At 40.9% G+C, this 12443-nt stretch overlaps 1 protein-coding gene across 4 annotated transcripts in view; it reads right to left on the reverse strand.

Moving 5' to 3' along the window:
• Positions 1-215: 215 nt before the first annotated feature.
• The window catches only part of TSC22D1 (TSC22 domain family member 1), a 135216-nt gene continuing 122988 nt past the window's right edge, over positions 216-12443 (reverse strand). For 2 of the 4 annotated variants that reach the window (XM_067713228.1, XM_067713234.1), the window contains exons 2-3: positions 2778-2829; positions 216-1597 (exon numbers count right to left, since the gene is read on the reverse strand). In XM_067713228.1, the coding sequence (XP_067569329.1) occupies positions 1340-1597; positions 2778-2829 (310 nt within the window). In that variant the 3' untranslated portion in view covers positions 216-1339. Of the gene's footprint in view, positions 1598-2777; positions 2830-3232; positions 3621-3902; positions 4000-12443 lie in introns of those variants that run through there. The other 2 variants (XM_067713233.1, XM_067713232.1) reach the window with 2 other exon arrangements.

Raw genomic sequence — 12443 nt, forward strand, 5'->3', positions numbered from 1 at the left:
GCTCTTGCCTCTTTCGTTATGTCTCTTCCCTTACTGCCTGACAGAACGCAACGTCTGATTCGTTTTACTCCTCCAGTCAAACCACTAGCACCACTACTTTGCCCAACCCTTTCATCCCCCTTCAGGATTTTACTAGTCGAATTGTTTTAACTTTATCTGGAAATAGTTGTGGAAATGACTGCGATTACGTTAACACTATAACATGGAAACACTGGTTTATCAACATTTTATATGCTTTATTGAAAGTTGACAAGTGCAACAGTTAAATACAGTGACACCTTACAACTGTGTAGAGAACATGCACAGAAACATATGCAGGTAACTACTATACAGGTAATATGCAGAAACCCCTACTGGGAAATCCATTTCATTAGCTAGAAATGATCATATTTCAAAGTATTCAACCAGCTCAATCGAAAGACTTCGGTGAACCGGGACTGACTTCAAGATATTCAGCAGCTGGAAGATTTCAGATTACACAAAGTGACCAACTGTGCCAAATTCTTAAAATCTCTTTAGGTAGGTGTGTTTTTCTTCATGTATTATTTTTTACGTAGATCTCTATATAAAAGACAACCCACACCTCTTCAGACAGCCAATGAAACATCTAAATTGCAATCTGTACAACCTAAATAGTACAGTCCTCTATTGTACAAAAGTTACACTACATACACAAATATACAATAAGCAAAACAACCTTCAGGGTAAGATAGCCTAGATCCCAGCTACCTGTCACCGTTCAGTCACGCTAATAGTTTTGTGTCATCCACTGTTTTGGAAAGAGGCACAGTACTATTGGTTTTTATGAGTGTTGGTGACAGTCGTCATTTGTACAATGAACTATGTTTCTCCTCATCTGAGGTGAGACTAAGCTTCACTCTTGACTTTCACCTCCCCTTCCAGTTCCTGGGGGCAGAGAGGAGAGAGAGGAGAGTCCAGTGGTGCTGCACTGCTTCGGAACCCCATGGAGCACGCCACGTGCAAGCAGGAAGAACTCTTGTAAGTGGGGGTGGGGAGCAGGGGAGGGATGGAAAGGCACACAGCTCCTCAGCATGAATGAAACCGTTTCTCACGGATCTGCCAAGCTGCATGAGGTCCCAGTATATCCATGCTAATTCTCTCATTAACCTTTAATTCACCCAACTTAAGAAATTTCTTCAAGCCGAAAGCATATGAGTGTTTAACACTGGAAAAAAGAGATAATGGCATATGTCAGTCTCACGTCTCTTTTGCAGCGAGCAATGAAATGGGTGACGGTGGACGCGGACGCCCCCCAGTCCATCTTCTCCGGTCGGTTCAGTTCAGACAGCAGCAGCCAGTTCCGCGGCGGCACAGGAGGCTACGCGGTTGGTCCTGAGCCCTGGGACGCTGCCTGGGCTGGGGGCTGTGTGGTCCCCTGTGGCTGTGTGCTGGCAGCGGGGGAGCCAGTCTGCAGCTGAGCCTGGAACTGGGCAAGCTGCTCGGGACTGGCCAGTGTCTTCAGCAGATTGTTCTCCTGCTCCAGCTGGGAATTTTTCTCTATTAGTTCTTTGATTTGCTCTTTGAGGACCTCCACTTCCTCTCTAACCGCATACATCAAATGGCTTTTCACCAGATCCTGAAAGGGAGAGAGAGAGAAGAGGAAAAAAAAAGGTTTAACTTTCTCTTTACTGTTCCCCGGACTCTGAATTTCTAAAGCATCATTTTGCGGGGCTCTCCCTAACCATTTACATATCCAGCCTTTAGAGCTCATTTAACAGGCCCTAGGGGAGATCTACGGAATACAACCACAACTGTACAATACTTCACTTTAACGTCTAAGTCATCAAGCCTTTTTAAAGCCTTTGCTTTCCTTGCAGCCATTGGCCAGGAATGCCTACGCTCAAGTTTCCTATTCGAGATGGCAAAATGCACTGGGGCTCTGGGGCTCCGTGCAAAAGCCCGGCCCAGGGATGTCCAGCCCCGGAGCAACGGTAGCCGCGTCCCCGCCCCCAAGTCCCTCCCTCCGCCCGCCAGACCGCCTCCCTCAGCACCGGCTGCAGCCAGTTCCTACAGAGCGTGTTGCCGCATTTTCCTCCCTCCCCCCATCCCCCCCTCTTTCGTGATTAAGCTGACATCACAGAAACCTGGGCAGCCGTTGCAGCCAATGGGCGCTCGAGTTATTTATAGCTCCGAATTAAAGGTTCGGAGTTTGCCTAGCAACAGTGGGCAGAGAATCCCGTGAGAAGAGCCACAGGCGCTGCTCCAATAACAAAGAACGGCCAAGGCGGAAATAAAAAATAGGAGAAAACCAGGCGCAAGCTGAGAAGGCGAAACTTTTCTCCGGTTCTTTTTCATTGTGCAGTAGCCTCCATCACTGGGGATCCGTTTGGACCCGGTGTAGGAGGCCCCTTCCGGAGATCCCCACTTCTGTGGCCCTCCCCCCTCCCGGCTCCCCGGTAAACCTTAGGATTCCTAGTAAAGCCACATCACTAGAGAGGAGCCCACGACCTGAGGACACGCCGGGCCAGCGCTTTCCTAGCAATTCCCCAGCAAAAAGGGGGACCTCCGCCAAAATCCCGACGGCTGTGTGAAATCGGTCCCGGAAAGAACATCGAATACCCTCAGGGCCCCTTTCTCTCTCCTGAGCAGCTGTGGTATGTGGCTTCACGCTAGCAGAATGGAGACAGTGCCGGCATTTCTAGATGTATGGAGAGCAATCATCAGTTTAACTGTGGATGCGCTTCTTCCATCCCAAGACACCTCGCTTTTTGTACTGTGCCCACGTTTAGTACAAACGATTTTTAATCAGTACATACCATAGCTTGCTCGATTTTGTTGTCAATAGCTACCACACTTGCACCAGAAGAGCTGAAAAGGAAAAAAAAAATCGATCAATGGAATCTATCTTAAACATCCAAGACAAAAAGGATTTCCCAATTCCGTGATGTTACTAGCATCATTTTTTCAATATTCTCTAATGCTATGTAATATATCACCCTCCAGAACACACCAGCCACTCTTTTACTAATGAATATCCAGACATTTCCCAATTTTAGTGAGCCACAAAGGCTAAATTACATAATGTGGTAAAAGCCTGTTCTCTGGCCAGACCTGCAAAGAGAAGGCTATTCTGCACATTTCAAAAAGCAACATCCATGTCACCGTAGCCTCTCAGCAATGGACAAAGGAATTCGCCAGGCTATCTTTCACCTGCATTATTACAAGTATCTCACGAGTAAATTTTTAAAAAACTATCCCAGCCGACATTTACCTATTGTCAAGTCTCACAGAGGCGTTTTCAGTCCCGAGCAAGGATGACAAGAAAGAAATAGAAAAATGTCTCAGTTGGTAAACTCCTAGATCCATCGCCACTGGTCTACACCATTGGGATTTCATGCAATTGCAGCCAAAAACACCCTCGCAGGAAAAAAAAAAAAAAAAGAGGGAATACGAGCAGCCTTGTTTGAGCTAGATAAAAATCTTCTAGCTTTATGTAGCTCAGGGAGAAATAGAAAACAGCAGCCCTAATTGAAAGAAACCCAGCTTCTGGGGCTTGGCGATTCCGGGAAGATGTAGATCCCACTACCGTGCGGAGAAGGCTCCCACGTCGGCAGCCGGGCTCCACCAGGCTCTAGACTAGGACTCCCAGTCTCCGTGCAAAATATATGCAGGGAAGAGCCGCGCCAATTGGCCAGCACGCCGCTGGAACCGCCCCCTTCTCCCTTCCCCGCCCTCCTCCTCTCTTCCCCGCCTTCCTCACCACCCCCACCCCGCCCCCAGCCCGGCGATCCGCTCCTCGGGTGGGCTGGCCCAGGCCGCAGTCTAAGGGGCCGGGGTGCGTGCCGCCAAAGCCTACGTGATCAAGGAAAGATGGAGCAGTGCTCCGGCAGAAAACGCCGAGGGGCTCCGAAAAATGCGACTGGGAACCCGCACGTGCTTACGTTTAAGGGAGCCAGACCCCCGTCTCTGGAGCTGCCTGTTCCCGTGGCTGCCGAACGGCGAAAGCTGCTTATTTGCAACCAGACCCGTCTGAGCTACTGAGCATGCCCAGTCCCACCACTAAAGACTTGCAGGAGCCCGAGTGTCTCGATTTCAATTATCTCGTTCTTACAGGCAGCAGTAACTGGAGGATTTTCTAGGCAGTTTTATTTATAAGGATAACACCATACTGTAATAATACTTTTTTTTCCCTTAGCCAGTGAATTTTAGAGGAAAAAAAATCACATTTCCTTTTTGAGAGACTCTACCTTTCCATGAATTTATCGATTACGTGTAGAAACAAAAAACAGTACATATTCTTTGCTAGGCATATACAAATTGAGGCCAAAAGGAAGCCACCAAATGTAATCAGGTGGATCTCAAAATGTCCCTAGAGCCATAAACCTTAAAATTGCACCTCCTTCTTCCATTTATAGCTAGGAAAAAAAAAAAAATCAATCCACAGGTTGAATCCTACTCACATGGATCTATTTTCACTAAGTCCGTAAGGCAAGTTTTTGGATGTTAAGTGCAATTCCTATAAGCCTCAATCCTTTGAGCCTTCTTACATCAGAGGAACTGAAATACTGTAGGTATATATGTCACCCTGATGGCCACACTGACCAAATAATTCCCTTCTCTAAACTAAAATTAAGAGATCTGGGTGTAAAATAGCTTAACCCGTTACATAATTTCTTCTATTAATTTAAAATATTTGCAAGGATGTATCAATTGAGGTTGCAGTTTAATATACTATAAGTCTAAGGCCTTAAATTCACTTGATTATTACAGGTTATAAACACTTTGCAATTCAATACATTTAAGAAGGTACATTTAAACCTCTACAATACTGCCCTCTAATGGTATAATCCTATAAAAACAGAAAACAAAAAAACTACAAATACTAAAGACTAATCCATAAACAAGTTGTATCATCACAAATAATTCCAACATAAAATCTGACCATAGAACATGTATATGTACATATTCGATTTACACACATATACAAACACACACACATGGAGTCTTTTCTCTCAACCAAGCATTCTCCCTCAAGCAGCATCCTTTAATTTAGGAAATTTTAGTTGCCAGTGGAGCCTCTTAGACATTCTTTGAAGGTGACCCAATGTTGGCAGAGTGCATTTGGCTTTGGAAATTGTCTGAAGTCATTAGGAACCAAATCTGGTGAATGTGGTAGCTAATGAAAGGGCAATTCTCTGTTGGGTTAAAAAAACCAAGGCAGTATCATCCTTTTTCTACTGTAAGGTTCGTATCGTTCTCTAAATTTTAAGGCTTTGCTTTTGAATAACAAGTGATATTCAAATATGTGTTGGCATATTTATAATTTACAAAAATTAAATATATATTATCTCATGATACAAATTTTGGAAAGGCACCCATTTTTAGTAAAAGGAAACAGAGTAAATGGAACCTCAAAAATCATAATTTGGGAAGCAGACACGTGGTCTCCATGTCTATGAATGCTAGGCACAATTATTACTTACTACACGGTAGTTTCTATATTTTGAAAGTTACAGTGATCACTAAAACTGTCTATGTGATTAAGTCGTTTATATGTTTAAACGGAATGCCAACTGCACAGGAAAAATTAAAGCATCGCTTAAGCTGCAATCAAGAGCTTACAAAAACAAAACTCTAAGGTCATATAAAGAAATGAATTTTAAATTCCCACTGAAGTTTAAGAAGATTACTAAATTAACTGGATTTTATTTATTGGAAGAAAAGCACATGTTGCTGAATTAGCATACGTGCTACCAATATGCAGAAGTGATTGAATTGGAATCCAGGTAAAAAGGCTCTTAGGCAAAACAGAGCAGAATAGAAAAATAAAATCAATAGCAAAGAACCACCCCAATCTCAAATGTCCAGGCTTTTTCCTGTGCTCCAGATTCTTGAAAACAAAGATACAAGTTGGCTATGTTTTCATTTCATTCATTTCAACTGATCATCCAAATATTAAGCTACAGAAGCCAATATCTGAACCACAGTCTGTTTACACCATATCTCCACAGCAGGACGTTATGGTCATCATCAATACTTTGCTATTTTAGATACACTTGCAGGGAACATCCTTGTACATATATCCTTGAATGTTTGTAATCTATTTCTGGAGAATTTGCTGGGCTAAAAGATATACAAGCAAAAATATGATTAGAAATCTATTTCTCTTCCTATCTTTCACATAAATGGGCTAGATTCCTTTAAGATGGATTTTTATATGAAAACTGAAAAGACGTAATTTCAAAAAGAAGGTAAAGAAATTGGAGGAAATCTCTATAGAGGAAAACCCATGGGTCAGAAACGTCTGAGGCCCAAATAGCTAAAATTACTTTCTAGCCATTACAAAAGTTTCTTCCATTTCCAAAATAGAACATCTGTGAATCTAGTGCCCTGAGCTTAACCAAGACCAGCTGATAAGACAGGATAAATACTCCCATGCCTCTAGGAGAGACCCCTAAAGGCATGGATAATACTGGTCACCTTCAGGCACTGGGCAGAGATCAGGAGGTCTCACTCTGCTGGGGAATCCGGAGTACAGGAAAAAGCCTGGACATTTGAGATCAGGGTGGTTCTTTGAGGTGGATTTTGTTGTTCTATTCTGTTCTGTTTTGCCTAAGAGCCTTTTTACCTGGACTCCAATCCAATCACTTCTGCACATTGGTAGCATGTATGCTGGTTCAGTAACATCTGCTTTTCTTCCAAACTTGATCTGTCTTGGCCAATATAGGTACAGTTGGGGATCCACCACTCAAATAGGATAACCTGTTTCTCCCTGTGTCCAAACTCCTTGCAAATCTAAAGTGACTGCCAGGGAAGAAGCTAAAGCACATCACTGCGAGCCAGACCAAATCACTGCTGCCTAGGGACCCCCTTTCCTGGTTTACTCTTACTAGGCGCTGGGATTAGGGTTACCAGGGTTAGCAAATGAAACTTCAGGACTCCCAGTTAAAGCTGAGTTGCAGATAAGCAACAAATAATGTTTTAGTGTTTGGGTCCCACACACTGTTGGAACAAGAAAGAATGCCAAAGAAATCCAAACAGAAAAATTCAACCATATTTTAAATTTCCTTCATTTCCAAAGAAGAGGTGGAAGATAAAGTTCAGAAAATCCTCCCAAAAGTAGAACAGAAAAGAGATGGAATTGTGAGACACAAGAGACTTAAAAGGATCAATCTAGGAGGTCCGACATCAAAATAGCATGAACTCCAAAAATAGAGAACAGAGGGAAGAAAATTATCAAAGAAATAATTTAAGAATTTTTCCAGAACGGAAGGGCACAAGTCTCCAGATTAAATCAGATGACCAGACGGCTACCACAATCAGTGAAGAGAGCTCTACCCCAAAGCACATCATCACAAGACTGAAGATCACTCAGGACAGAGAAGATCCTAAGAGCGTCCAAACAGAAAAAAACAAGGTACAAACACAGGTACTAGTATCAGAATCTGCTGGCTGCCAGGAAACAATGGAGAAAATGTCTATAAAATTCTAGGAGAGAAAGGTTTTTCACTTGGCCAAATCATTTACGTGTAAATGTAGACTAAGAACATTTTCAGACATTTCAGACACCAGTATGGAGGAACAAATCAAGGAAAAAGCGTTTACAGCAAGATGAATAAGTTCTAGAGATCTGCTGTACAATCTTGAACCTGAAGTCAACAATACTGTGTTGGTATTTGTTAAACTTTTAGAGGGTGGGTCTCAGGTTAAGTCTTCTTACCACAATAAAATAAAATTTAAAAAATATAAGAAATATTGTATATTCCAAAAGAAAAAAAAAGAAGAAGGGAAACATGAACCAGGGACTCAAATGCTGGAGAGAAGGAAGGGAATTAACAGGATGATGGGGGGAATTCCCTGGTGGTCTAGTCGTTAGGATTCCGTGCTTCCACTGCATGGGGCACAGGTTCGATCCCTGGTTGTGGAAGTAAGATCCCGCATGCTGTGCAGCACAGCCAAAAAAAAAAAAAAGCAGGATGATGGGGGAAGGAAATCTGGGGACGACAGGTGCTAATAAGCAAGCCTTAGCAGCAACAGGTATGTAACCATGTGGGAAGTGGGAACCTTTGGGAGGCAGCACTTGGGTGGGAATAATCAGAGACAGGATCTAATACATTTGAGCATTTGCAGGGGCAGGGGGTGGTACAGCCAGGTATGGGACAGATCTAATGGAGCAACTAGATAAGTTCAAAGACAGTTTTACAGAAAACAGAAAAAGAAAGAAAGAAAAAGTTACGCTCATAAATAAAATTTACATGACTATATTCGTTCTTAACACTTTCTACTTATTTAACTTTAAAAAGTTAAATTAACTTTATTGGGAAGCTGGTGGGAAGAAGAAATGTGTGGAGGGAAGAAAAAAACTGTGGTAAGAATGGTTTAAAAATGCTAAATCCTGGGCTTCCCTGGTGGTGCAGTGGTTGAGAGTCCACCTGCCGATGCAGGGGACATGGGTTCGTGCCCTGGTCCGGGAAGATCCCACATGCCGCAGAGCGGCTGGGCCCGTGAACCATGGCCGCTGAGCCTGCGCGTCCAGAACCTATGCTCTGCAACGGGAAAGGCCACAACAGTGAGAGGCCCGCGTACCGCAAAATAAATAAATAAATAAATAACTGTTAAATCCTTATCTACCACAGCTTGATTATAAAATATCTACAATTGAAAAAGCAAGAATAACTATATCAATATGACATGGACATCTGTGGGTAAATATGAGAAAGCAAAAAAAAGTGGCTGCCTCAGGAATAGACTGGGAGACGGGAAAAAAGGAAACTGCTAATATATTTTTTTCTATTCACTCTATCTTTAGGTATGTACAATTTTTTAAAGTAAAAGAGAGAGGATGGAGAGGGCAGACAGCAGAAGCAAGAAGAACTACAATCCTGCAGCCTGTGGACCAAAAATCACATTCACAGAAAGACAGACAAGATGAAAAGGCAGAGGGCTATGTACCAGATGAAGGAACAAGATAAAACTCCAGAAAAACAACTAAATGAAGTGGAGATAGGCAACCTTCCAGAAAAAGAATTCAGAATAATGATAGTGAAGATGATCCAGGACCTCGGAAAAAGAATGGAGGCAAAGATCCAGAAGATGCAAGAAATGTTTAACAAAGACCTAGAAGAATTAAAGAACAAACAAACAGAGATGAACAATACAATAACTGAAATGAAAACTACACTAGAAGGAATCAATAGCAGAATAACTGAGGCACAAGAACGGATAAGTGACCTGGATGACAGCATGGTGGAATTCACTGCTGTGGAACAGAATAAAGAAAAAAGAATGAAAAGAAATGAAGACAGCCTAAGAGACCTCTGGGACAACATTAAACGCAACAACATTCGCATTATAGGGGTCCCAGAAGGAGAAGAGAAAGAGAAAGGACCAGAGAAAATATCTGAAGAGATTAGAGTTGAAAACTTCCCAACCTGGGAAAGGAAATAGCCACCCAAGTCCAGGAAGCGCAGCAAGTCCCATACAGGATAAACCCAAGGAGAAACACGCCGAGACACATAGTAATCAAATTGCCCAAAATTAAAGACAAAGAAACATTATTGAAAGCAGCAAGGGAAAAACAACAATATACAAGGGAACTCCCATAAGGTTAACAGCTGATTTCTCAGCAGAAACTCTACAAGCCAGAAGGGAGTGACATGATATACTTAAAGTGATGAAAGGGAAGAACCTACAACCAAGATTACTCTACCCGAGAAGGATCTCATTCAGATTCGACACAGAAATCAAAAGCTTTACAGACAAGCAAAAGCTAAGAGAATTCAGCACCACCAAACCAGCTCTACAACAAATGCTAAAGGAAATTCTCTAAGTGGGAAACACAAGAGAAGAAAACGACCTACAAAAACAAACCCAAAACAATTAAGAAAATGGTCATAGGAACATACATATCGATAATTACCTTAAATGTGAATGGATTAAACGCTCCAACTAAAAGAAACAGGCTTGCTGAATGGATACAAAAACAAGACCCACATATATGCTGTCTACAAGAGACCCACTTCAGACCTAGGGACACGTACAGACTGAAAGTGAGGGTATGGAAAAAGATATTCCATGCAAATGGAAATCAAAAGAAAGCTGGAGTAGCAATACTCATATCAGATAAAATAGACTTTAAAATAAAGAATGTTACAAGAGACAAGGAAGGACACTACATAATGATCAATGGATCAATCCAAGAAGAAGATATAACGATTATAAATATATATGCACCCTACATAGGAGCACCATGATACATAAGGCAACTGCTAACAGCTATAAAAGAGAAAATCGACAGTAACACAATAATAGTGAGGGACTTTAACACCTCACTTACACCAATGGACAGATCAGCCAAAAGGAAAATAAATAAGGCAACAGAAGCTTTAAATGACACAATAGACCAGATAGATTTAACTGATATTTACAGGACATTCCATCCAAAAACAGCAGATTACACTTTCTTCTCAAGTGCGCACAGAACATTCTCCAGGATAGATCACATCTTGGGTCACAAATCAAGCCTCAGTAAATTTAAGGAAATTGAAATCATATCAACTATCTTTTCTGACCACAACTATGAGATTAGAAATGAATTACAGTGAAGAAAACGTAAAAAACAACAAAACATGGAGGCTAAACAATATGTTACTAAATAACCAAGAGATCACTTTAGAAATCAGAGAGGAAATCAAAAAATACCTAGAGACAAATGACAATGAAAACACGACGATCCAAAACCTATAGGAGGCAGCAAAAGCAGTTCTAAGAAGGAAGTTTATAGCTATACAAGCCTACCTCAAGAAACAAGAAAAATCTCAAATAAACAATCTAACCTTACAGCTAAAGGAACTAGAGAAAGAAGAACAAACAAAACCCAAAGTTAGCAGAAGGAAAGAAATCATAAAGATCAGAGCAGAAATAAATGAAATAGAAACAAAGAAAACAATAGCAAAGATCAATAAAACTAAAAGCTGGTTCTTTGAGAAGATAAGCAAAATTGATAAACCATTAGCCAGACTCATCAAGAAAAAGAGGGAGAGGACTCAAATCAATAAAATTAGAAATGAAAAAGGAGACGTTACAACAGACACTGCAGAAATACAAAGCATCATAAGAGACTACTAGAAGCAACTCTATGCCAATAAAATGGACAACCTGGAAGAAATGGACAAATTCTTAGAAAGGTGTAACCTTCCAAGACTGAACCAGGAAGAAATAGAAAATATGAACAGACCAATCACAAGTAATGAAATTGAAACTGTGATAAAAAATCTTCCAACAAACAAAAGTCCAGGACCAGATGGCTTCACAGGTGAATTCTATCAAACATTTAGAGAAGAGCTAACACCCATGCTTCTCAAACTCTTCCAAACAATTGCAGAGGAAGGAACACTCCCAAACTCACTCTATTAGGCCACCATCACCCTGATACCAAAACCAGACAAAGATACTCCAAAAAAAGAAAATTACAGACCAATATCACTGATGAATATAGATGCAAAAATCCTCAACAAAATACTAGCAAACAGAATCCAACAACACATTAAAAGGATCATACACCATCATCAAGGGGGATTTATCCCAGGGATGCAAGGATTCTTCAATGTATACAAATCAATCAATGTGATACACCATATTAACAAATTGAAGAAGAAAAACCATATGATCATCTCAATAGATGCAGAAAAAGCTTCTGACAAAATTCAACATCCATTTATGATAAAAACTCTCCAGAAAGTGGGCATAGAGGGAACCTACCTCAACATAATAAAGGCCATATACGACAAACCCACAGCAAACATCATTCTCAATGATGAAAAACTGAAAGCATTTCCTCTAAGATCAGGAACAAGACAAGGATGTCCACTCTCACCACTATTATTCAACATAGTTTTGGAAGTCCTAGCCACGGCAATCAGAGAAGAAAAAGAAATAAAGGAATACAAATTGGAAAAGAAGAAGTAAAGCTGTCACTGTTTGCAGATGACATGATACTATACATAGAGAATCCTTAAAATGCCACCAGAAAACTACTAGAGCTAATCAATGAATTTAGTTAAGTTTCAGGATACAAAATTAATGCACAGGAATCTCTGGCATTCCTATATACTAATGATGAAAAATCTGAAAGAGAAATTAAGGAAACACTCCCATTTACTACTACAACAAAAAGAATAAAATATCTAGGAATAAACCTACCTAGGGAGACAAAAGACCTGTATGCAGAAAACTATAAGACACTGCTGAAAGAAATTAAAGATGATACCAACAGATGGAGAGATATACCATATTCTTGGATTGGAAGAATCAACATTGTGAAAATGACTATACTACCCAAAGAAATCTACAGATTCAATGCAATCCCTATCAAATCATTACTGGCATTTTTTACAGAACTAGAACAAAAAATCTTAAAATTTGTATGGAGACACAAAAGACCCCAAATAGCCAAAGCAGTCTTGAGGGAAAAACATGTAGCT

Source organism: Pseudorca crassidens, chromosome 18, assembly GCF_039906515.1.
Source record: "Pseudorca crassidens isolate mPseCra1 chromosome 18, mPseCra1.hap1, whole genome shotgun sequence".
In the NCBI taxonomy this organism is placed as follows: domain Eukaryota; kingdom Metazoa; phylum Chordata; class Mammalia; order Artiodactyla; family Delphinidae; genus Pseudorca; species Pseudorca crassidens.